This window comes from Strix uralensis, chromosome 15, assembly GCF_047716275.1.
Source record: "Strix uralensis isolate ZFMK-TIS-50842 chromosome 15, bStrUra1, whole genome shotgun sequence".
Classification (NCBI taxonomy): Eukaryota; Metazoa; Chordata; class Aves; order Strigiformes; family Strigidae; genus Strix; species Strix uralensis.
The window spans coordinates 20,655,802-20,681,821 of NC_133986.1; the positions used below are offsets into that span (position 1 = coordinate 20,655,802).

Below are 26,020 nucleotides of genomic sequence, written 5' to 3' on the forward strand. Positions count from 1 at the left end.
ATGCCCTGACAGATGCATTCCTCTGGAGATCTTTCCCTCTCTCCTTGGTGGTGTCACACCCACAGCCATCATCCCAAGACACGCAGAGATCTGGCTGGCTACTTCTGTCCTCCTCACTTTCTTGCTTAAGTTTCCAAAGCCCACTGAAACGGTCCCCGTGGATGTGTTTGTGTGAGGACTCGGGCCCTGTGATGCTCCTGAAACCACAGCAGAGCCTAGTAAACCCAACAGCGATGCCCGCCTGTGGCCTGGGGACCTTCCAGCGGGACAGCAGGCGGCACCACGGCCCATCTGACCACAGCCGGCTTGGTCTTTATTTTGTCGGGAAAGGCAGATTTGTTATTTTCCCCCCATTGCGCTCGTCCCGGTGTTCCCCCCGTGTGCCGCCCCACCAGGTGGCTGCAAGATGGCTGACGGGTGGGGCGAGGGAGGCGCACAGCGCCCTGCGGCGGGGCGAGGGCACTTTGCTGTCGGAGGGGCGGGCAGGGCTCCGGGCACGGCGGGACACCGCGTCCCCCGGGGGGACACCCGCTCCCCTGGGGACGCTGCGGCCCCGGGGAGGGCCGGGGCCGGAGGAGGCCGCGGCGAGGCCCGGCCGCCCCGGCCCGCGTTGCCATGGCGACGCGGCGGCCGCCCCGGCGGGGAGGGCCCGGCGGCGGCTTTTCCTGCGCCGAGCGCGGCCGGAGGGGGCAGAGCTGAGCCGGGCCGGGCCGGGCCGCGCCGCGCCGAGGAGCTCCGCACCCCGCGCCGCACCGGCCTCCGGCCCCGGCGGGAACCGCCGCCGCCCCGGACCGGTAAGTGCGGGCGCGGCCGCCGCCCGGCCCTCGGGAGGCGCCGCCGGGGTGCGGGCACCCCTCCTGCCGCCGGGCTGCGGCTCGCCTCTCCCGGCCGGGCCCTGGCTGCACCGGCCCCTTCGGCTCTCGCCCCGGCCCATTACCTCAGGGGTGCGCGGGCCGCCTTCCTGCACCCCTGGTCCCCGGGGGGCCGGCCCCTCGCCCCGCCGGCTGCCCTGGCGCCCCATGCACCCCCCTCACCCCGGGGGCTGCGGGCTCCCCTTCCCCCCCCCCCCCCCTCCCCGTGTACCCCCCTCACCCTGGGGGTTGTGAGCCCTCTCGGCCCTCCCCCCCGGGGAGTGCCGCTCCCCCCAGCCACTCCCCTCGCCCCTGGGGGTTCCTCTGCCCGAGTTTGGGGCCGGGGCGCGGGTGTCAGAGCCGAGCCTGGGGGGACGGCCCCGAGCCCCCCCGTGGTGCTGGGTTGCCCTTGCCGGGCGGTGGGGGCTGCAGCGGCCTCACCCCTCCTCTCCCTGCCCGCGCCGGGGAAACTGCGGGTGACACATGTGCGGTTTCAGCCGTGCCCTTTAGTGCCCCGGAGCTGCTGCTTTTTATATCGAAAGCCATTTGCGTGTTCCTCCGGGGCTTCTGATTTCTGGGGTAATTTGTAGGATTGTAGCCTCTGTCCACCCCAATCGCAGCGCAGGGTCCTGCTTCTAAGCCTCTCCAAGCACCTTCCAGGCTCTCCTAAACCAGATCTTCGTCTTTTTGAGGTAGGTCAAGGTTATTGTGCTCTTCCTCCCGTGGATGGGGAACGTGAAAATGTGGATAGGCTGTGGGATTTCCTCAAGGTCACCCCGGGAATTGGACCCCGAGCATCCTCTCGCTGCACCCTCCGGAGCTGCCGGGCTCCTGCTGGGTGAGGGTGTAGTCCTGGAAATCGGATTTTCCAGTGCCCCAGGCCTCTCTCCTGCAGGGCTTCTCAGCTTTTAGTTTCTACACCTTGCCAGAGTAACAAATGTCAGAGCAGGATCCCAGCTACGTTTATTTGTTCTAATATCTTTTAGATATTAGGTGTTTACAAAGACTGGGTGTTTTTTACCGTAGTGCATTCATCTCCGTTAGGATCCTTGCTGCCGTTAGGATCTGACCTCTTGTGGCATGGCTGCTACTGCTGGGACTGTAGCTGCAGTGATTCTGATCACTGCAAGTCACTGTGGCTTTGCCTCTCAAGATCTCGCTTCTTGGCAATGGCAAGCCAAAGGCAATCAAACTAGAGTGGTACTCGGCTGATAACAATACATTGTGTAGGACTCGGATGGTGCTTGTTGTCTTGTCCTCGGCTTGTGTTTTGCTTTCCAAGCTGTTACAGATAAAGGTATAGATGAGGACTAATAGGAGGAGTTACTTTAACCCCTTCACCAGAAAATAAACATGAGTATTTAATGAGGATTTACCCCTTTGAATGTCTTGCCTGTAGGAGTTTTAACTGTACGCTACTACTTCTTCTTGTCATTCACACAGGTGCAGTTTTTCTCCTGGTGCTGTGCCCTTGGGCTCGTTGGTTCACTGAGTGCCCGTTGTAGTAATTGTGTTTTGAAGGCGCATTGTGTTTTGAGGGCGATGGTGATCAGTGGCAGAGATGGATGACCGAGTTGGAACAGGGAGTAAATCTGTGTTGTAAATTGGAGCCCGGCACTGCTCTGAAGGAAAGTCTGCGGTGTTGTTTGATGCCCAGCAATCTTGTTAATGCCTTACTAAGATGCCAGGGCCCTAGAAGATCCTTCTGCTGCTGTTTTAAGAAGGGGCAGTGTGCTGTATTAAGTTACTAGGAGGTAGAAATCACTGACAGCCTGTCAGGGCCATTTGCTCCCCTTTTCCTGCCAAGATTTAAATTGCTGGGCAAGACGGGGAATATCTACTTGGCTGGCCGAGGTGACAGCAGCAAATACACATGGAACCAGCCTCCCTGCTCGCTTGTGCATGACGTTTTTGTGATTTTTTTCATGTTGTAGGTCTCTAGCAGGGCAAAGGTGTGCTGGAGAGAAGGGATTTTGATGGAGTGCCTGGGATTTGGTGTGCCTTGAAGCCTGAGAGCTGTGAGGATTTGGAGCTGTGCTCTTATGAGGGTGTTATAATGGGGAAAGTCTCACTTAGGAGCTGTAAGCATTTCATGTGCCCCTACAGTTGTTCTTGCGTAACTGTTGTCATGCTGGCAGTTGTGAAATAATAGGAGGGAGAGATTTTTCTGGAGTAAGGCAGCAGTGTTTTTAGGTGGGAAAACATTGCACTGTGTTTAGCTAGAGTAAAACACATCTAAGATCCAGCATCCCCGACCAGTGGCCCAGTCTTGCAGATTCCCCTAAGAACAGCTTTTCTGTGAGGGGTAAAGCCCAATCTAGGGAACACCCTTGTTGCAGCATGTGATGACGGTGCAATGCTGTGAAAATAGTTAATTGTCCCTGGCACTCTGGCTTTTATCTGGTTTTATCTGCAGCCAGGAGGCTGTAAGAGGAGTGACTGATGAGTTGCTCTTTTTCCCTTGGCAAGGAGTGCCTAGGTGTGGTGTAGGGCTGCGTGGTCTCCACCTCTGGTCCTCCAAAGGGCTGGGCTTTGGGTTTGCTGCTAAGCCTGGGATTACTTGTTTTACAGATGTTGGCAAGTCCCTGGATTCTCTTTCACCCTGCTGTGGAAATAAAACGCTCTTGGAAGGCAATTGCCAAATTCGCAGTAACTGCTGGAAGGTGATATGTCCTTGTGAAATTTGGGAGGTGAAAGGCTTGTGTGGTGAGAAGAAAAGTTTAGCACTGTTGAACGTAACCATGGATGGACTTGTGTCCCTTGATGCTGTCCTGCAGCACGTCTGCCTTGTTCCAGCACGGATGCTTTCTTTTGTCATTTGATTTCTGGGCTCACTCGGGGGCAGGGGACTGCAAATGTTTTGCACTGCCAACTTTCCAGTGCCAGCAAGATGCCCTGTGTAGGGTGTATCTCTTAATGGGCTGTTTCTATCTGCCTAAATTCACATTGTGCTGCCAGAATGACATAAAAGAGCTTCGAACTAGGCCCCAGGGGGAAGGAAAAGGGTGGAAAAATACAAAATATTTTTGTTTGGTTGTTAGGAGATCCTGCGCTGGGGGGATGATCTGTAACCAAATGGCGTTTGGAATAGCTGTGACAAATGAGTTTCCTTGTGATCCTGAGTGCTACAGTTCATGTGTATTACAGTAGTAATGTCCTGTGAAGGGAGTTTCTGCAGTTTCCCCTTTTCTAGGCTGTTTCAGAACATAGAGGCATTTCTCCTAAGTCTGCCTTGTTCCTGGCTGTCCTTTTTCAGAGTGTTTTTTTTTTTTTTTTTCTCTGTTGTTTTGTTTGGTTGTTGTTTTGTTTCTTCCCCAGAATGAAGTTTCTACATGGCTGCTGGCAGGTCAGCGGTGTCCCAGAGCTGTGCACCTTGGCCCTTGACTGCAGTAAGTTGATGTAGAGATGGCAGAGGCATCGAGCAAATTTGGTTTGCACCAGCTGAGGTTGGGCCATCATGTGGGAGCCCTCGAGCTACAGGAAGAGCCTGGGCACACAGCCTCTTTAGCCTGTCACTTCTTACAAGTTTGTTAACGTCCTGTTAGGCTTCCAGTTGGACACGCTTACCTCCCAGCTGCCTCTGCTCCTCTAACTCTGCAATACTGTGTAAGGACAAGTGCCTGTGCTGCTCCTTCAACAGCAGCAGTGCAGGATGGGGAGGGATCTGCCCAGTCACAGCATCCTGCCTTTGGCTACTGCAGGTACATAAGGACCGGGTATTACTCCTTTTACATCTGTGCATGTGTTGGCCTAAATCCTTAACCATGTTTTCAGGAAATGCAGAAGCCTGCTGTGATGCCAGTGTTTGCACATCTGGGCTTTCTTAGAAATACCCAAACATCTGCACTACCAGAAAGTTAGAAGAGTTGGAATTATCAACTACTTATCATGGCAAATGAGCTATGGATACTGCCAATGTGAGCCGGTGCATTGGTTTTTATTTTTTTACTTTTGAACATATCTTACAGGGTTTGTTTCGTTGTGTGTTTCTCTAAATGGCTGCATGGCCTCTTGCCTTGTCTGTCTGCAGTGAGGCAGCGGGATGTGACTGCAAGCACCTCTTCTCCCCTGCTGACGAGGTGCCTGAGGTCTAACAGGACAGTGTGTTTCGGCTTCCCAGGTGCCATGACTTGATGCAGCTTTTCTTCCGCGTGGCTGAGCCCTCTGGCCTGTGCCTGCCTGGAGTGGGGACGGTCATTTGGCCATCCCCAGCTAACAGCACGGCAGGTTGCTAGAGCTAACGCTGTGTTGCTCCAACTAATCTTAACAGCAGATAAATGATTTTTTGCTGTCCTCTTCTGTTTGCTTTCCAGCGCCTAGATAGCAGGAAGGAGGAGGTGAATTAAGCTTTCCAATGCAAAACTGGGTGTTGCTTTAACCTTGCAGTATTGATTGCTGGGTAGTTCCAGTTGTTGTGAAGATAAAGTAACAGGGGGTACACAGAAGCTTTAGAAAACAAGGCAAAACCCCAGGCAAACCCAATGAAAAGACCTTGCCACTCTGGGTGGTTTGGATTTTTGTCTGGCAGTTTCCTCTTGCACATCTGTAAAGTTAAAAACTTTGAATACTTGCTGTCTTAGGAGGGCTGCCCACATGGTGACTATTTTCTTGGTGAAGGGAAAGGCACCCGGGGCAGCAGGGCTTTTTCTGTGTCAGGAGAAATGTGATGGGATACCATTTATTTAATTTGTGGGGTTTCTGTTGATCTTAATGTAATGCAGCCTGTGGCGAGCTGCTCTCAGGAATGCAGTCTTACGTTTATTTTGTTAAACCTTTTCATAACCACTTCTTGTTCCTGTTTTGGTGGTGCTGTTGTGGGTGGGTAGCTACGTCTTGTCAAACCTCCCTGTGCCCTGCCCCTTCCTTTGGTGCTGGTGAGGGTGTGTAGCTTGTCAGGAGAGCTGTCTGGATTTTTTTTTTTTTTCCTTTCCTGGGCCTGCAGCATTTATCCAGAGGTCAGGAAGAGGGAGGTAGGTTTTAATTTAGCTGAGTTTCACAGAATGGCATGAATTTGAGCAGCTGGAGATGACTGAAGTCCCATCAAAGGACTGTGCCTTCCCCACCTGGAGTTTGGCTCCGTGACTGGGGCTCATGCTCTCTGTTTAAAGGCTGTCCCAGCTGTGAGGAGCTTTGTGGACAAAGTGGGGAGAGGGAAGGAGAAGGAAAACTTCCCCTCTTAGCCAGGACAGCGGTGCTGCTGCACTGTGTGACTGTCTTGGAGGAGGCATTTCGGAAGAGAGAAGGTGTGTGCTTTTTTAATTAGAGAACAAAGATACGGGACAATCAGCAAGTCATTTTAGTAGGAGAGGTGCTGTGCAAGTGAGCTCTTAGTTTGGATCAGGCCAGAAGCCAGTTCAGTAGCTGTGATCCTTCATTTCTGAATTCAGCTGCAGCTTCTGGTGAGTCCTTTTTGTTTGAACAAGGGGTTGTGCTGTCTGATGTGAAAGCTCAGGGCAAGCACCGGCTTTGCGCGGATAAACGCGTGGAAGGAGGTGGTAGCATGTGGTGTGCTTAGTCTGGACCAGTGCATCTGTCATTTCTGTTGCTGCTGAGTACTGTGTCCTTGTCACTGCGGTGTCTGACCCCTTACTGCCTTCAGTGGATGTGCTGCCTGTGCGCCTTGGCAGAGCAGGCGAGGGCAGTTCCCTGTTGCCTGCCGGGTAGGGTGGCATGGAAACCCTTCTCCAAGGCCACGTGCAGGCTGGGAGCTTGTTCGATGCCCTGTTCAGTGCTGTGCTCTTTGCTCTGTGATAGTTATGGGTTTATAAAAAAGAGAAGATAGAAGGAAGCATGTTTTAGGAGCAGGATATGTCGGGGCTAGCTCTGAATTTGGGTACTGCTTTCTCCTTTGCCACAGATTCGGAGCACGACCTTGGATAAGCAGTAAAGTGTCTCTCTGACCCTGTCCCCTACAGTCAAATAGGGGCAGCAGCACTTCCAGGTGAAGTGGTTTTGCCACTTGTATGCAATAGCAGTGGCAGCTGTTGCAGAAGGTATGGTCTGATGTAGTAAATGGTCTCTCCTTCTGAGTACTTCATTTTCCTTTTTCATTTTGTGTTGGCTTTCCCAAGGATGGGGATAGCTTCCCTTTCTATGCCCTGGATAAGCTGAGCTCTTCTCTGTACGGCAACAGGAGCACTTGTTGGTTCATCTCATCCCTTGGGAGCAGCTGTTGTTTATGAAGACTGTTTTTAAGGGTAGTAGTTCTTTTAAAGGACATAAAACACATCGTGTGGGCCTGACCCCCTTCCCCTGACCTGTCCTGCTCGCTTCATTAGCAGCTAAATGTGTGCATGACCTGAGCAGCTGTTGTCTTTTTGATGCCCCTTTTTTTCTTTTTCAGAAACTTAGAGCAAAGATCTACTGGTGCTGCACTTTGGTTCTTCAAAACTAATGGAGAGCTTGAAGGGAAATAGCTTGGATACTGAAGCGATAAGCGCTACAGAAATGCCAGACGCTATATAAACAGCTAAACTCAGCCCCCGGCCCTTCCTGAAAGAGGGATGATTTTGCAGAAATACTTCAACAGATGGTCTGAATTTGGCTTTGGAAAGGGGGGAAGAAATGCCAGGCTGCTGCTGAGCTGTGTGTGGGCGCGTGCCTGAGTGTGCCGTGGGGTGTGCTGCCTGCCAGCACGCTCCTGGGGAGGCTGAGCAGGCTGCTCCCGCAGCCTCTACGTGCTCGGGAGGCATCTGCGCACCGCTGACTCAGTCTCTGCGGCTCTGCCAGGTCCCTGGCGTGGAGCGAGCTCCAGCTTCCCCTGCGGTGAGGTTCCGCTGGACCTGCTTGCTGGGCTGTTCTGGTGGAGGTGAGCCGTGGCCAGTTTGCAGAGGTGTGGGCTCAGGTGATGGGAGAGAGGCTGTGGAGCTGCCGCACGCAGCTTGTGAGCCTTTGTGATGCGCAGGTGAGGTTGCGGGAGGGCCGTGGTGTGATCGGACGATGGGTTGTCTCTCGCACTGGTGCAGTTACCTGGAGCTGGGGAGGTGCAAAGTGAAGTGGTCCAGAGCTGGAAGCAAACACATCAGCCGTGGCAACGGGCACGTGCTGTTTGGACACACCTTACGTGTACGTGAACTGAGAAACTTGCTGATAGCCTGAGAGGACATGGGATGGGAGTGGGTTTACGTGTTATGGTCAGGGACCCAGGTGAACTCTGGCAGAGCTGGCTGCTGTGGCCAACCTCCCCTCTCCTCTGATGAGGTTACTGCCCTTGCAGGGGAAGGAGAACATGGTTTCCCCAGCTGGCACCAGACCTGGGGTCCTGGCATCAATTGTGGCAGCAGCAGATTGCTGTGCCACCTCTTGTGTGGGCTCCGCCACGGGGCGGGCAAGTTCCCAATCAGTACCCACGGCTGGCTCCGATGGGGATTGTGGATTGGAGCCCAGAATTCCTTGTCTGAGGACCTCTGGAGCAGAGCGATGTGTCTGGTTCCCATGTTGCCAAACCACTGTTACTCTCCCAAGCGCCTGCTCCGCTGCTCACTGGCACGACAGTCCGTCGTGTCTAATGCTATTTGTGTTCTGCCACACACTCTTTGGTGAGGCAGTGTTGGTTGGTAGGTAGAGCAGGGCTGTGAGGTGTGCTTCAGGTGTGATTTTTTTTTTTTTTTTTTTTTTTTTTTTTAAACTTTCTGAAAAGAGGTCTTAAGCAATGCAAGATGTATCGCTTTACTGAGGATGCTTAATGTGTCAGGTAAATTCTTGTGGATATATCTGGCAGGTAGCAGCGTTGCACTGCCCGTGTGGAGTAGCCAGATAAGACATTTAATGTCTGGAGAATGACTTTCCAAGTTTGACTTCTCTTTCTTCGTCTCACTCTTTTTTTCCTTTCTTATGTTACCTATCTCCTTCTGCTCTGTTTAGGTGAGCAGGACTGCATGTGTTTTCATTTGCCTGTAGCCTCCTAAATATATTGTCTTCACGCTGGGAGTGCCTTGCCTGCTTTGCAGCCTGCTGATTCACAGCACTCTGGGTGAGCAGGGAGCTGGTGGATGGATGATGCTACAGAATCCTGAGCTGTCAGGCGGTGGTTACAGTCCCTTTGACAATTCCTCCACTTGTCACAGCGTGCCTATGAGTTTCCCTGGCTGCTAACCTCTCTAGGAGCAACGTGACCTGCGTAGGGCCGCTGAGGTGCGTTCAGCAAGGAGCCATTTTGCTGTGATCTGAACAGCTTTGGTGGAAGCAAACAGCTGAGGTGGGAGGAGAGAAACGCTGTTTGTGATGCAGGAGTGAAGCAGGTATGTTCATGTACTCCCACAGCAAAGGGACTGGCAGCAGCAGTGCCCTGTATCCTGTGGCTGAGAGGCAAGGAATATTGATTAACCTGACATTTAACTGGCATTTCTTCTGGTGTACTGGGAGCATTAGTCAAATTCTACCTTCAGCAGTGGGAAGTAATGAGATAAGCTTCCTTCTTTGGAAAGGTCTCTGCCTGCTGTAGCACCATGTTTGGGAGGCTGGGAGATGTCCTTTTGTTATCCTGTCTACCCTCTGTGTCTGGTCTCTTGTACAAAAGGCACCTGAAATACAGTCTGGGCTCTGGTGAGCAGCTGAGCTTGCAGCCTATACACCAGTGTCTGCATGCTTACATGGTGGCTCCTGCTTGATGCTGCTCTGTCACCTTGCCTTAGGTGGAGCCTAAGGGTGACACAGGAGGACTTATGTCCTTTCAGACCTTGGGATCCTGTTCCACTACCCTCTGGTATTTTGGCGTTGGCACCCACATTGGCAGCTGGCACTCTGGGGACACTGGCTTGGCTGCAGGGGCAGGGTGGGGGGGTTGCTGGACACACTGCTGTACCAGCCAGGCTCTTGCAGTCCCTTTTGGGTCTCCAAGTGACAGCTATCAGTTGATGTACAGCCCCACAGGGCTCTGGATTTCTAGGTCTTTTAAACCATTTTGTTCAGGGCCCAGAAGCCCTTATCTCCCAGGCTTCCCTGGAGGGATTCTTGTTCTATTTCGTTTGTTGTTTTCATTTTTTTTCCAGTGCCCACAGCAGGCAGGCTGCTGCTGAAAGGGTCAGCCCTGCTTCTCACTCCTGCCTCTCTCTTTTTTTTTATTTTTTTTTTTTGTTGGCACAAGCGTTTGTGTGTTCACAGCTATGCATTGACCTGGGAATAGGCTTGGTCTGAAATGAGTTCCTCTAGTTGCTGCGGGAAGGAAGAGCTCCCTCCTCTTTGGCAGTAGCCTGAAGTTAGGCTGGACTAGTGGTTGAGTAACCAGAGCCTCTGCTGGGAAAGAGAATCACATGGCTTAAGAGAGACACACTTTCCAGGGGTTAAAAATCCCTAGTATGGTTTCCTTCATGAAGATACTTGCATCTTCTCTGCCAGCCCACTGTCAAGACTGCATCGAGCCTGTCCCAGTGCCTCTTTGTGCAGGACAAACTGTTGTACTGCCCTTCCACAGCCCTGTGTTTCATCTGGTGCCTGATTGTAGATTCTCTTTTGGAGGGGAAGAGTCAGTGTCGTGTCTTTAAAAAACACCCTGCAGTTCACATGGCATAGTCCTTGCTGCTAGAGAAAGGTGGTTGGTTTTCAGGCCTCCCTGGGATGGCCCTATGTACTGCCAGATGCACATGGTATAGGAAGAAGTGGGAACAGAGGGGACCCCCCCACCTTTGCTGTGCTCTGGCACAGTCCTCTAGTGTTCACAGGAACAAGTGCATGCTTCAGAAAGCGCTGGGTGAGCACGTGTTGTTGGAGATGCAAAGAAATACCACTGACTTCCTCTCGTCTTCCTCTTCCTCTCCCTCGCTGGCATGCCAAGAGGTGGTGGCAGTGCCTAGCGGACACCCTGAGGGTGAGCACAGCTGATGCCAAGGAAGGCTCCTGGCCAGGGGTGGTGGAGGTGAGGGATCTGGTTAGTCTTGGGCTGGAGAGATGGGATGCTCTTCTCTGAGTGTATCTAAACCTTGCTGGGATTGTGCGTCTCTCTTTCTTGCTGTCCTTTTGCTTCTCCCTGCCGCAGTCTGTCCCTTCCCCTTTCCGTTTCTGAAGGCTCTGCTCCTATTTTGAGGTGGGAGGTGTGCACCGTCCCGCCTGCCTGCCCCCTTGCCAGGGTTTAGGGAGCCGGTTGGGATTGCTGAACTTGGTTGAGCTCACGCTGAAGTTTCCACGTGCTGCCTGTCCGGCCAAGCTGTCCCCGGCTGCCTGCGGGGACGTGGAGGAGACAGGTCGGCGTGAGGAGTGGCATGTGGCAGGATGCTGGGGGACTTGCAGCCCCGGTGCTGCTCGGTGGCCGGAGGCTGCCGGTGCCACGTGGTCCCTGCGGGAAAGGGGCTGCTGCAGGGCCCCACACTCACGGTCCCAGCAGCAGGGTGTCAGCCCGAGGCTTGCGATGGGCCATGGAGGTAGGAAGGGACAAGCCAGAGGTAGGAAGGGACAAGCCAGCTGGCCCTTCGGAGAGGGGGATCCCATGTCTGTTGTTGCACCAAGGGCTGAGCGAACGCGCAAGGCTTTTCGCACGCTAACTGGGCGCGGGGCTGAGCCAGACGAAGGGCGCGAGCTGCAGCGCTCCTGTGCTGCTCCTCCAAAAGCCGTGTCAAGGCAAGTACCTTCCGCTCTCACACAGCTATTATGAAAGAGCCTGGGTTTGTTGCACCCTTCTCTGCCTTTGCCCTCAGGGCACGCTGGGTTGTTTGAATTAATGTAATTAGCACATGCCTTATTAGCTCACTAAGGCACAAAGAACTTGTATATTTGTAGCCAGGTTAAGCAGCCCCTATTAATTTAATAACCGTGTCCTCCTCAGTGCATGGCAACAGTTAATCACTGGTGCTGACTCAGGATCAGCCAGTATGGAGGGAATTTGGGCAAGGTGTGTACGTGTGCGGTTCTCTTTTATTGTGTTGTATTTTTCTTAATGAGCAGAGCTGTGAAGGGAATTAGCAGCAGGCGCAGTAGACGGAAGGAAGCTTTCAGTGCACATTAGCTAAACTGCCAGCCCTGGATATTTCCTATGCTCTACGCTGTCTGTAGAAAAGGATCTATAGAATGAATCTGCATGGTATGGCACGGACTGGGAGGCAGAAATATACAGAAGTAAACTTTAGCAACTCGTGCTTGAACTCTGCTCCAATCAGGTTATGAACCAGATACTCAGGAATTTTGCTTCGTTGTCTGCCGTAGTTACCCTCAGTGAATCCTGGGGCAGAGGAGGTGGCTGGTGTATTCTGGAGCTGCTCATAACAGAGACTGCGAAAGGGCAAGGTTCTCGTGAAAGGACAAAAAATAGTTGCAAGCAGTTTCATTCTCTGCAGTGCTATGGTCCTCAGTCCCTTTTGCAGGGCTGGGTCTTCCATGCACAGAGCTTAGCTAGGTCCTGTGAGACGCAGCCAGGATGCTTGCCACTAGTTTTTTTGGTTGTTTTTTTTTCAGAAAATACAGGTTATGGGGGTGAGTGCCAGTTTGTGCTCTACCTCCCTGGAATGATGCAGCCTGCAAGTCCAGGATGGTGGTGTGTGTCTCTGCTCCTGTAGTTCTGCACGTGGGAAGGTAAGGTCCTGCACCGCTTCTGAAACTAGTGAGTTAAGCTTTTTGGGGGCTCTTTTCATCCAAGATCACTATGCATGCAAAGGAGGCTTCCTGCATTTCTTCTCTTCTTCCCCTTCCTGCAATAATCACAGGTCACGTTCTTTGCAGTGAGCATGAGCTGGAAGGAAAGGCAGGAAGAGTGGTGCTGGAAAGCAGCTGATGTGCTTGCACAGTTTTGGTTGGGTTTTCTGCAAGTAGCTGTTGGGGTGAGATGCAGGTATTCTGCCTGCTCCCCCCTCCCTCTTTTTACTTTTCTCATTTGCTATTTCTCCCCCTTGCCAAGTAAGCTTGGGCTCTCCAGGCCTGAACTGTTCCCAGTCATCATGAGCTTGTGCAGATGCATCATTGAGAAGATGAGGCTGTTGCAGGCAGATGGGCAAGGAAACCCCATGAAATTGGACAGCAGTGTGTATGTGCTTGTAATAATGTGCCCTCTCACTGCAGCTGGTGGGGGACCAAGTCCCCAGGCTCCAGCAGAGATGATGAGCTCTTCTGGCTTGCATCTGCTGAGGACCTGGTCCTCCTGGGGGCCACGGCAGAAAAATAAAAGTCTCTGAGATCTCCGTGGAGTGACAGGGGATGCACACGAGTCTGTCTGCAGGTTGGAGCAGATAAATTTGTTTCTCCTTCCTTAGAGCCTGTTCCCAGGACAGCCCAGTGCTTGGATGAAGGTACCATGAGTGGTTAGTGGGGCGAGGAGCTGTGATGGTGTATGTTGTACTGGTGGTACGGGTGCATTGCAGGGGAAAAAAAAAAAAAAAGAAAAAGTCTGTGGGAAGAGAAGTGGGTGCTGGGGTACCTCAGATGCTGGGTGGAGGTGGTGATTTTGTTTTTATTTTATTTTTTCTCTCCTTTTTTCTTTCACTGCTTCAGGGGCAGGAAGGGACACTGCTTGGCTTGGTGGGTAGGAGGCTTTCCATGCAGGATCAGAGCAGCCCACTGGCTCAGAGCTGTGGGCTGCTTGGCACACACCAAGATGGGGCATTTTCAAGGCCAGCTTTTTTATCCAGTGAGGAATTTTGTTCCGCTCTCTCTTCTCTCTGTCTGTTCACTGTCTTGGATGAGTCTGGAGAAGGGAAGAGCAGCCTTGACGTGGTGGAGTTTAACCCAACGGCTCCGTTGGTCTTCCCTCATGCTGTGCTGCGGGAGCACCCATGTGTCGGAGCTCTCTTGGCAGGCCCCTTGCTGGCTGTTGGGCTGGGAGGGTTGGAGCTTAATTTATAGCCCTGGCATAGCTGAAGTTGGGGCTATTTTTGGCTCTCATCTTGTTCAACATCTGCCTGAAGGAACGCAACGTGGGGGAAATAAACTTGGATTTGTGCGTTGGTTTTCTTTCTTCTCAAAAGAAGAAGAGTTTATATTTCCCCTCTCCTTTCAAGGAGAAAAAACCTTTTTTAGGGCTGCTTGCAGCGTTCTGAGAAAAACCTTACTCATCTTGTGACACAAAAGTGGTGGTCATCCATAACAGTCGGTCCTTGACACAGCTGCCACCAAGCTCTCCAGCTCGTGGCCCTGGAGGCCTTCAACTGCATGGTCCATCCTGCGTGCCCCATGCTAGCCCCGAGGCAGGACCGCCAGCTCTCAGCAGCACTGACCAGTGCTGTCAGTCCTTCCCCTCTGCAGCCTCGGGTTTGCTGCAGCCGTCCGGCACCGTCCCGGGAGGATGCACTTTAAGGAACAGCTCTGTGCGTGTTTGGGTGTTGCTCTGGTGAGGTACTGCTGCAATTTGGCCTGGAAAAAAGCTTATTCCTCCCAGCAGGGCCACTGGTGCCCCTTCCTTTCAGAGGAGATCGGTCTGCTGAGAGCCAGGAGCCCTGGTTTTGTTGCTGGTGGGGAATGAATCGTCCCTTTCACGCGGCAGAACCTCAGCTCAGCACTCTGCCTCATTTCTACTGACTGAGCTGGAATCTAACCCTTGCTTTCCCTTGGGCTTCTTGGTTGGTTGTTTTTAATTACAGCTTTGTACATGGTGATTATTTTAAATTGGGAGGGAGTAACCTTTTTTCTACTCTGCTGGTCTCTTAGCAGAGCACACAAGTGAGGGATTTGCACCATTTAGTTTCTCAGTGGTAAGTCCTTCCAGAACAAAAGGTTTGTCTGTCACCGTCAGTGGGCTCTGCCTTTTCTTGACTACCACAGATTATTGAAGAGGAAATGCTGTATGTAAGTTCTTGTTTGTTTTCCCAGCTCTGTCTCCCATCTGCCAGACTCTAACTTCTCGGTGACGCTGTCCTCTTTCTCCAGCTAATGCTGCATGTCTCTGAAGCTCTAATTTCATGAAAACTGGTATGAAGAACTGATCCAGAGGAAGGTGGGTTTAAAAAGTTAGAATCACACTGGTTCAATGTGTGACTACATGGTTTCTCAAGTGGCACTTGAAAAGGGGCATCACTGACACAAAGCACCCACTTATGTCGTCCAAAGATGTTCAAGCTGCAAACTTGCTTATACACCAGCATGATCATATGTGGGCAGTTTTACTATCTGTCAGTTAGCTTGTGCTTCCACTGTTGTGTCTTCAGCTGCAAAATAATGTAGCCCATTATAAACTTAATTTAAATAATAATTTTCTGTAGAAGTTGCCACATATACATAGTTCATTGTGTTTGCATATGGAGTAGTTGTTCTGTAGCTACTTTTTACAGATCCCTTTGAATTGGTGCTGGGGCTTGCAGGTCTCTACAGACCAAAGGCTGGAGCCCACCACTATTTTCAAGCAAAATGCTGAGCCTGAATTCCTGCTATGGCCATGCTCTGACCTCATATCACTGCATCACTGAAGATTTTATTATAAGAGATGCATGGAAAGGGTTTTTGGCCCTCTGGCTCCCATGCCTCTTGGTCCGTGTTTCTGTAGAAGCCACGGAGAACCAAGACTGAGTTTGCCTTTGAGCATGAGTAGTTGTCCATAATTTGAAGGCTCGTTGCTTGTGTTGTAAGTGTTCTGAGGAATGAGAGGGGAGCAGGGCTGTAGCATTCTTGATGTGGCATTTGTGCAGAGCAGAGGAGCTGGGTCTCTTGAGACTCATCCACTAGACTCGGTTGCCTTTTTGAGAATGTGAAGAGGAGGCAGGTTGAGATGGGAAGAGTGCCAACAGCTCCCATGGGTTTCCTTTGCTCTCCTCAGTCTTGTCAGGGATGCTGTGAGCACTTTTAGGCCTGTTGTCTCTCTCTCCCAGGAGGGAAGGCACTGCAGTAACTGCCTTATGAGAGTGTTTTAGTGTGTTGCTCTTACAGAGCAGGACTCTGCCACGTGCTCTCAGTGAGGTGACTGCAGGCTCATTTGTCCTGCTGAAACCTTCCCTTCTGGTTCCTTCAGCTTGGCAGCCCTGATGTCCTTGGACAGCAAGACTTGCCGTGTGAGCCCTGGGTGAGTCACTTCTAACGGCTGTCCTCACTCATCCCATCTCGCAGTGCAGCTGCAAAACCTCCTGTACAGGGGCTGTCCTTGCCTGAAGGTCTGTGCAGCCCCTAAAATAACAGGTCCCAGATCTGCACAGAGACCTCTTGGTGTGCTGCAGTGCTGATACCCAAGCCCAGCTTCTTGGTGAATGTGAACTCTCTGGCAGTTTCCCAAGACATGCAAAGCTGAAGGGCGTATCTGGCGTTTGTTGCAGATCGACACAGGCCTGCTCCTCAGGTCTTTCCGTCTGACTTGAATGCAGATGGCTTGGCACTGAGCAGTTGTGCTTTGCTTTCTGCCTGGCCCAAGTGGGATACGCTCTGGTAACCAGAGTGTGACCTGGTGGTAGGACCTATGAACTGGACTCCGTTTCCTGAGCTGTGCTGGAATAGAGCTGAGGGGTAGGAGACTCACCTGGGACAGACATGTTGGTGCAAGGAGAAGCCTCCATGGGACTCCCCCTGTTAAGCAATAGGGCAAACAGCTTCTGCACTAATCTAAGCAAGTTGTTTGGCCTGGAGAAGCTCTCCAGGTCAGGAAGGCACACTTCTCTTGCGGCTCACAGTGTCTTTTGGAGGCCTTTCTCCAAGCCTGGCTCTCACAGAGGTAACAGAAGATGCTTGTTGTCTTGACTTACTGCTTAAGGTTTCTCAACAAAGCACACAAAATTGCATGTCGCTGTACTGGGGGGGGGGGGGGGGGGGGGCAGCAGCCTGTTGCTTCCAGCAGAATGCAGAGCCCAGAGGGGAGAGCATGGAAAAACTGGGTGTATTCCTCCTGCTTCTACTGCCCAGAGGCAAGAGGATCCTCACCTCCTTCCCTGCTCTTTTGTCCCCTTCCTTTCCTGTAATACCGGCTGCTCCACTCACTCTGATCCTTGCTTTGGAGTCAGCAGCTAGACTGGCTTCTCCCAGTGTGGCCAGGCAGACAGAGGGAGTAAAGCATCTGTCTGATGTCTTCGGTAACCCTTTTGCTTTGCATCGAGGTGGCCCTGGTGACCGAGACCAGCAGGCAAACCTGGAGAAAGAGAGAGCTGCCTCCAGCACACGGTGGCACTTTTGTCCCTGAGATAAGAGGGTTGGTTGGAGCAGCTCAAAAGAAGCTCTTGAGTGCTGAGCCCTCTCCCTCCTTGGAGAGTGGTGGAGGTGGCTGCATTTCCAAGGCTGGTCTCTGCTGTCTCTGTTTTGTCCTCTTGACTACCCTTGTGTGAATGTAAATAAGGTCTCTGAAATTCCTGGGATCTCAGATAAATCCTGGGGGAGAGGACAGTTGCAACACTGTGCATGCAGTATCAGAATATAGGACGCTGCTGTAGTCCCAGGGGCTTGCAGGATTGTCCCCTGTGACACTTTCACCGTGGCCCTGTTGTGGTTCCTCTCCTGTCACAACGTTATGGGTAACTACACTGGTCCAGATGGGTAAAGGATGTGGTGGGCAAATGCTCTGCTAAGATGTTGCACTATTTTTGTTCATGGCTTGTTTTTTTCCTAAGCTGAAATGTTGTCATGGGAGCAGGGTGTTCCTCAGTCTGCCAGTTGTGGTTGGAAATCCTGTCTGAAGGTAAAGGACAAGCTGGCAATGGAGCTGGAATGAGAGTTCAGGAGCCTTTGCTGCCAATCAGGAGTTTTGATCCTCTTTTCGCCCCCCCCCACCATGGGCTTCCAGGTAAATCTATACTGCCACCACCTGTGTTTGTGAAGTCAAACACCTCTCTAACACGCCCTCAGCCTGGAGACTGTCCTGTACTGCCAGGGAACTTGCCTATTTGTGGCGTGAGGGAGATATTTTGAGGCATTCTTCTATCATCACAAGGTCTCGCAGCGTGGAGAAGTTAAGGCTTCCCAGACTGAGCCCAGTTTGCAAGGAGTGTGGAGGCAAAGTTTGCCTGCTGTTTTGCAAGGGCGCCAAGCCTTGACTGTTTTCACTGCGAATGTGCTCTGGCATTTTTGGCTGTAGGTAGGAAGGTGTTGGGGGACACCCATCCCGAGCAGGCAGTGGGAGGGAAGCCGCACAAGGCAGAGCTAAGTCGTGGAGGAGGGAAGGGGCTGCAGGAGCTGAGGGCTTTTGCGGGGGGCTGTTGGGAAGGAGGAGCAAGGGCCCTGCGTGCTGGGGCTCAGCATCCCCGCCGACTTGCACGTTGAGTGGGCGCAGTGCCACTGAGCCTGTCCCCACAGGGGTGTGAGCAGCCAATGGTGCAGGCAGGTGGTGTGGCACCTCCCCGCTGGGACTTTGGCCTTGTTTCACCTGAGGCAAGGGGGGGACCTGCCCTGGGCTTGGCGCTTTCAAAGCCCAGCGTCATACAGGGACAGTCGGCCGCTGACCACGAGGCAGGTGAGTTTGCGTCTGCAGCCCGGGGCTTCTGCCTGATGGCAGAACTGTATGAAGGGGCCGTGCTGTCCCGCGGCGCAGCCAGAGAGGTGACAGTCTGCGACAGTCGGGGAGTGCCCACCTGTGTGTGTGAGAGCTGCTTTGTTTTGTTGAGGACTAATGCTCTGCCTGGTGCTGCAGGGAAGTTCATGGCAGTCCCTGCTTTTGAGAGCTGAAGGGCAAGCGAGCAGTAAAGATGAAACTGCCACCGATGCCCTCCAACCCCTCTGTCCCAAAATGTCACGAGCAGGCAAGAGCCAAGTCGACAGCTTCTCCCCAGGTGAGATTTCCTGCTGGTGACTCCCTTGTCCCCTTTGTGCCAGGCCTGCATCTACGAAGCAGCTTCTCTCAGGAAATATTTGCAGTTTAGTCTGCACTCCTTAAACCTTACTGTTGCGATGGCAGCTTTGCTTCAGTCGTTAGCAAAACTTGGCGTGGTGTCTACACCTTCAAACGCGTTTGTGCTGTGAAGGAAAGTGGTGTGCTGATCCCAGAGGGTTTCTCCTCTCCCAAGCAAGTACTAGTTGCTGATTTCTTTCTGCCCTGACTGAGCAGTCGCATGGCTGTGTCCTCTCGACACAGTGGATGCTGGCATGGCTTTGCTCCCTTCTCTCACCCCTTGAGCCCTGCTTCTTGATGTTGGCTTCTCTGGCTGGGGCGCTGGGTTTGTCTGCTCTTGAAACAAATGGAAATAAGTGGAAGGGAGCCCTGTCTTCCCCTTCTGCTGTTTATTTTCAAGTCAAGGTTGTAGTTTGAATGTTTGTTTTCAGTGACAGCTCCAGCATGTGTTGGCCTCCAGTTCTGTCTCATCCCTGCCTGACCACTCTGTACAAATGTTTGTGCTGGCATGAAAGCAGGGATGGGAACACATGTTTGGGTGTAGGGAGAGGACGGGATCGCTTCCTTCGGCCGCAGCGCCAGCTGACGTTGGCTAAAGGTCTGCTGTCAAAACGGCAGCCTGCGTGCGCTCGGATAAATCGGCATGTCCGACAGTCTGTGCTTGAAAGGCTGCGCTCGGCTGCGGCGAGGGGCTGCTGGGGAGGGGGGTGTCTGGAAATGGGAGGGCTGGCAGAGGGCAGGAGTGAAGAGCTGGCTTCTGTTGGGGGGCTGCTGGCAGGACTGCGGGAAGCTGGTGGACTGAGGTGCCCATGGTGGCTCTGGCAGAGAGAGAGCAGCACAAGAAGGAGGGTGCTGAGCTGTGGGGACCCCCAGGGTCAGACTGAGGGCAGAGCAATGGCATCTGGGGGTAGAGGTGTCAACCCCCAGCCATAGGGCAGTGTGGTGGCAATAAATGCGATGAGTGTGGTCAGAGCTGTGGGTAACCTTAACCTGCCCCTTCTCCCATGATGATTCTTGGCTTGTGGAGTTGTTGGATCCCTGTATCTCCATCCAAGCTTGCTGGCAGCAGATGTGGCATGTGATGAGACTGTGCTCCCCTCCATGCCCCAGGCTGGCTGTGATTCTCTAGTAAGCACTTTTTCTTCAGGTGATAAGGCAAGAACCGAAGGTTAAGAGTCCAGCCCCGTGCCCTAGGCTGATCCGGAGTGCCGCAGGTCTGTGGTGTGCCATCCTGGAGGAAACCTCACCATCTGGCTAGTGTGGGTGGTGTGTGGCAAGGCAGGGGAGCAGAATAGCACCATTTTGCCAGTGGCTGAGCCTGTGGGGACCAGATACATCCAAAGCTGGCTAGGATTGTGTTGTGGTACCCCCAGTCTGGCTGCTCTGTCGCTCTTTGAAGATGGATTTTGGGAGCAGGGGAGAGGCTGCGCTGAGGAGGCTCCTGGTCTATCTACGTGTGGCAGTGTGAGCTCTGGGCTGTTTGCACTGCTTCTCTGCCTAGCACGGAGGCAATTCCCTGTGCTGCGGTGTGCGTGTCGCTCTGACACTAATTTGCTTGATCACTTTAATAAATGTAGAAGAGACGTCCTGGTGTGCGAGTAATGGGGCATTAATCCATGCCTAGCTGTGTTAACAGCACTCTAGGAAGGAATTAACGCCACATAATTCATCACCGGTGCAGCTCTTGCTCTCTTAATTATGGGATGTTTGATTTAGGACCCCCTTCCGTGAGGGCTGCTCAGCCTCTTCGGCTTGGAGGTGGGTCTCTGGCAGCTCTCCTTTCCTCTGCCCACCCACTACCAGTTTCTTCCCGGCTCCTCTGTGGCTCGTGCCATGCAGGTTCCCAGTTCCAGCAGCACCGTTGACTGCCTGGTTGTGAAGTTTAGCTGTACAAAGACTTTCCTGAGGCATCAGTACCCTTTTGGTGCTGCTGGCTTGTCTGCTGCCCCAATGCAGGTGCTGACGGGAGGCTTCCTGAGAAGATGCAGGCACTGCTCCCTGACCCTGCTCCTGTAAGAAGCCCTGGAGCTACCCCCCTGCTTGGCTGCAAAAGCTTTGCTTGCCTGCTTTTGTTTGCCTTTTTTGGCTCCCGAGGGCACCGTGTTCCTGGGGAGATATACTTAGGTCTTTACTTAATCTCTTTACTTTCTAGGTTAAATGTGTAATGTTGTTTTGGATTTGTTTTTTAAATATCCTGAAAATTACCTGCATTCTCCTCCCAGCCTGTGTTTTTCCTCCCCTCAGACTGCAGCAGCTGTTTTCCTGGCCTGGGAGGGACTGTGGTCCAGCTCTCCCCAGGAGCTCCCTGGCCAGGGCGCTGGAGGCTTCATCATTCACCATCTTTTAAGGGACTCGGAGTTCTGTAGATGACACCAAAGTGCTCAGATAGTTTGCAGTGACTTTGGGTTTGTTTTGCAAATGGTCGTTTGCTGGAGCTCTGTTTAAACAAACAAAGCTCAAATAAGCTTTCCACTTCAGTGCATTAAAATCCTTTAATGCATTAAAATCCCCTAGCCATGGACATTCAGGCCTCTGCTGTGCCAGGTGCTGTATAAACAGTTATCAAGTGCTGGTGTATGCTGTAAAATCATCACATCGTTCGCTTCCCCTCGCTCGTCCGCGAGTTGGATAGCTTTTGTTAGGGGAGATGATACTAGTCCTGGCATTTGCTGGCCGTACAGCCAGTACCAAGGAAACCTGTAACTTTGCCCGGTTTTAAACCCAGGAAGATTATTTTTACCCTTTCCTGCTGTGCAGCTGCAGCAGGAGCATCTGTTCCCTGGTGGGAAGCAGCAGCAGTTTTCCAGCTGGGTCGGGCTCTGCAGTTACTGGGCAGGTGGAGAGCTGAATCCAAAAGTCAGAAGGGAAAAAGGGAGGAGAGAGCTAAACCCAGCTGTCCCAGGTTCCTCTCGGTGCGGTGGCGTCTCCCACACCCATCACCCTACTTGTGTCAGCAGGTAAGAAACAGCCCTGTGATACATGTGTGTGTCCATCTCTTTTGGCTACCTGTCAGTGGTGAACGTGAGCCTCGCTGTCAGCCCCTGTCTTGCCCTTTACGAGGGGTGCCTGGCCTCCGGGGTGCCCCTCCGCAGGGAAGGGTGCAGCAGGGGCAACGAGGCAGGAGTTTGCCAGAGCTTGGAGCAGGGTGTCAGGACCACGCGGTGAATGTATTTTGTCAGAGCTGCTGCTTCAATAAACACAAATATCCTGTTGAGGGTATAGGTGTTAAGTGAGTTTCAATGATTCAGGGCTTGTTTATGCCAGGGTTACAGGCTTTCAGCAACTGGTCTCCCTATGTTTTTATATTTTGGTCTTATTCTGGTTAAAATGATAGAGAATTAGATTAACCTGAACCAAATTACTCATGTGGACATGCTTATGGAATTACATGCAGCAAAAAGTGTAAGCGATTTTCACTCAGAAAGTGCAGACTTAGCTGATCTGGAGATTTTTAAGGTCTGCTTCCACGGATTAGTCGGGATCATGTAAACTGTCTGAAGAGGGGTCATGGAAGGGGTGGAAGGTGTAACAGTGTAGTGAGTGAGGTTCGTGTGCATTGTTTTGGAGAGGAGCCCCTTTCCATGTGCTGGTCTCTCATGGCTTTGGCTGAATTTGGGACTCCAGAAAAAGCAGCTTTAGTCTTGTGTTGCCCAAGCGTGGAACTGCAAATTCTTTCATGCTGCCCTGTCCTCGGCACTTGCTGTAACCGGGAGAGGAGCTGGTCAGTGCTGAACTATGTGTAACCTTACCCCTCTCCAGTGCCTGTTTGCACCATCACCAGCTCTTTACACTTTCAGGGACCTTTTATTCTCAGGAATGCCTCTGGCCCTCGGGTTGTATCTCCAGAGCAGAAGCGTGAGCCTGAAAGCCACCTTGTTGGATGTGAGATTCTGCGTGGCTTAGGAAATCTGCAATAAAGGGCAAATTTCATTCCAGAGGCAAAGGGCAAAGATATCTCTGCTTCTGGCTCACCACCCAGGTGGCAGCTGGAAGGGGAGAGAGAGGAGAGTGGCCAAATGCTGCTGAGATGCCTGATGAAAGCACGGGGCACCTGATTCCCAGGTTGGAGGTGAGGAGGAGACAAGGACACCTCCAGAAAGCTGAAGGTTGTGGCCGCTTCTGGAATTTTCTCCAGCATCCGGATTTCTTTGTGTGGCACTTCTACCAGCTCTTGTTAAACAGTAGCAATTAGGAGTCTTGGAGAGAATGGTTTCCTGCAGACTTGGAGCTTCAGTGCTGTGCTGAGCTGAAAGGAGTGGTCCAAAGGGCAAAGTCACATCAATGGCGTGGGGAGGGAGAGATACCACTTAAGACAGTGTTGGCACAAGACTGAGCACAGGCTGTCTGTTTGGGCTGGGAAATAGAGGAAGGAACGTAACCGCTGGAGGAGCAGGTTTTTGAAGACTGTCCTTTAGAACAGCACGTATGTGTTGGAGGGGAGTGCTGAATGGGTCTCGCAATGGCACGTGATTGTCTTGGGGTGGCTGGGTGGACCTGCAGCGGGCCGGAGGTCCGCATGGTGCTGTGTGAAATGCTCCCTGGAATTGGAGGGAGCTGTGATGGGTACTGCTGTCCTGGCTGCTGCGCAGAGCTCATGCACTGCCTGGCTACTGCCCTTCCTCACGTGCTGCTGGAGCCTGACAGCTCTGGCAGCTCTTCCCTCCATATGTGCTTATGTATTTATATACACACACATTTATACGGCTCCCTCTGGAGCTCAGTCTCCTCTGAGGAGACCAGGAGCTTCCTTAAGTCACTTGTTCCTCAGCTGGCCTCACCCTGCAGCCTGCCCAGTAGGACCTGAGCTTCAGGAAGAATGTAAGTATCTCAACTTTGTCTCCTTGGTGTCTTTCTCTCCTTTCCCAGGAAGAAACTGAAGTGAAAAAGACGTGACTGAAAAAGAAATCAAGGAAGGATTTGAAGGAACAGATTCATTTCTTAACAAGATCAAGTTTGAATTAAATGGCTGATAAACAGATCAGGTAGCTTTTCTAAAAAATTTTTGAGTTGTTGGTTGTGCTTTAGATTTTTCTGTTAAAGATTTTAAACCTTAATCTGTTTTGTGATACAGAGGTTGGAGGAAATCACCTGATCATCTCTTTTGGCCTTAAACAGTTCCGATTCCTTATCTGCTCCTTTCTTACCTACTTTTTAACAACATTCTTTTGTTTTCTGTCTTTGCCATGTTGTCACATTTCTGCTTTCTTCAGTTCTTTTTTCTCGCTGCCTTTTTCTTTCTGCCCTCTGCTTTTTACCCTGCATGACTTGGTTTCTTCCTCTTTCAAAGGTCAGCTTGACCTGCTGACTTCAGCTTGCTGACAGCAAAGCCACCTCCTTGACCAGCCGAGGATGCAGTGCTTGTCATTAGAAAGTCCACACAGATGCAGTCTTGTGCTCTTCTTCTAAAGCCAGTCAATGCTTGAGTGATTGCAGGAACATGAAGTACCAACAATAATTAATGACATTTAAGTGCACAGCAGGAACTTAAGAGCGTTGGTCCTAGCATATGCAAAGGCTGGATTTGAGTCCTCCCTGAAAATAAATCTGGATGCGTTTTCTGGAAAGATACAGTTGTACCCTGAGCTTCCTAAGAGCTGTGTTGGATAGATCTGCACAGTACTGCACGTGGGTTTAACTTTCTGCTGCTTGTGAAGCTGCCCCAGATAAACGACTCCTACAATGCTGTGGGATTCCTGTGGGGTCTTGATCCTCTTCTAACATCTACTTTTCCAGGTTACCAGCTCAGGACAGGAGGGGTCAGCGGGTGAATGAAACCTGGTGACAGGAGGCCAGGACTTGGCAATGCCTGAATGCTACAGCAAGAGGGCTGCCCCTTCTTAGCGTTTGCCATGATTAGGATATCTTCCTGCGTGCCTGCCCTCTGCTAATGAAAACAGCCCTGAGCTGTGCTGATAACGAGACAGCATTGTGGAGTGTTTATGTGCCTAGATCTGCCCGTCATCAGTTACCCAATTTGGAGAGCACTTGGCACTCTTCTCTTACACCCATGCACACTGAGATTCACCTCCGTGGAGCCTGACGGGTGTATGTCCCTGATAACCTCGGCAGAGCAAAAGGACCAGATGTCTGTGGCCATTTGAAGCTTGGTATTTTGAAAGAAGGCAAGACGTGCCCTTCGAGATGTCCCCCAGCCCCTCAGATGTGCTCTTGGCATTGTGAACAGGAGCTTGCTGGCTACAGGGACTAGTTAAAAGGTCTGAAGAGAAGCACTAGGAGAACTGGGATGCCTTTCTATCCCTTCTCACGTTAACCTGAGCAAATGGCTTTATTTGTATGCTAGCCTGTGTTGTCCCTGTTTCACTAAGCCCTGTGCACTTAGGTAGTGAGAGGCAGTAGCCCTGCAGAAGCTAAATAGGACAGAGAGACCAGGCACTGGGGATTCCCATCCCACGAGAGAGCGGAGAGCACCGAGGTGAAAAGTGGGTTGGCTTAGTCTTGCGAGAGAAAAAGCTGTTGATTCGGGTGCAGTGCCCTCTGTCTCAGGTTATTCTCTGTGCCCTGAATCCCTCACCTCTCCCACTTAGCTCATCTCTCCCATCTATGTGACCACAAGTCTGCAGCGGTCACAAGCAGCCAAGCCAGGGAGATCTGTTTAAACTTGGAGGATCTACTGAACCCCTTTTCCCTTGCAGCGTGCATCTGTCATCCCTCAGCCAAGCAAGATTGATACCAAAAGACTAAAATCCACAGCAGAGGTTTGCAGCAAGGGGAGCTCGAGGGCATTGTGTCCCTGCGGCACTGCATGTGGAACTTGATCTCAACATCTCACCAGATACTGCTGCACAGTCCATCTGCACTAGTCTCCCTCCACGGTGCACACGGGGGAACCTGGATGGTTGGATTCAGGTGTGATGGGGGTGTTGAGCAAGGGTTTCTCACCCACAAAGAGAGTGAGGGGCTCTCTGCAGCCCATGTTGCCCAAATTTTTGGCTTGTCCAGGCATGTCAAACAATTCCCCTTTATTGCTGGGGTCTGTGCTGAAATTGGGGAATCTTTTGCGCTTACAGTGCCAGCAGGCAAGATGTTTTCCACGTGTCTGTGTCTCACCCCACCTGATATAAACCCTGTGATGATTTCACTGTTGGAACAGTTGAGAGGCAAGTGTCTGCCTGCCCTGGGCGTTTCAGGGACACTTAGAGAAGTAATGACAGTGCTGAGGCTGGAAAGGGGCGCTGGTTGTGCCTTGCAGTCCGTGACTTGGCAGCAGTGACTTTGGAGCTGAATTTGGGGAGGCTGATGTGATCCTGTCTTGAAACATCTTCCTTCCCAGTGGTGCTTCCATCTGAACACTCTTATCTGGTCTCTAACTTCCTCTTTCAGTGTGACTGTGGGTTAAATAAGGAGAGCACCAATGATGTGACGCTTACTCTTTGAAGTTTTCCCGTGTCCTGAGAACAAGTTGAGCGTAGGAGTTTGCAGGCAAATCAGTTCCCTTCTCAGACTGTGGTGCAAAGATCCCTGAGGCAAGAGAGTCTTGAGCTGGTGAGATCTTGAAGTCTGG

General features: G+C 52.0%; 1 protein-coding gene across 3 annotated transcripts in view; it reads left to right on the plus strand.

Moving 5' to 3' along the window:
- The first annotated feature begins 701 nt into the window (after nt 1-701).
- The window catches only part of SLC25A22 (solute carrier family 25 member 22), a 52,849-nt gene continuing 27,530 nt past the window's right edge, over nt 702-26,020 (plus strand). Inside the window, exons 1-2 of one of the 3 annotated variants that reach the window (XM_074884665.1) lie at nt 702-794; nt 23,365-23,480. In XM_074884665.1, coding sequence (XP_074740766.1) covers nt 23,461-23,480 — 20 coding nt within the window. In that variant the 5' untranslated portion in view covers nt 702-794; nt 23,365-23,460. Of the gene's footprint in view, nt 795-7,415; nt 7,660-14,552; nt 14,701-23,364; nt 23,481-26,020 lie in introns of those variants that run through there. The other 2 variants (XM_074884668.1, XM_074884667.1) reach the window with 2 other exon arrangements.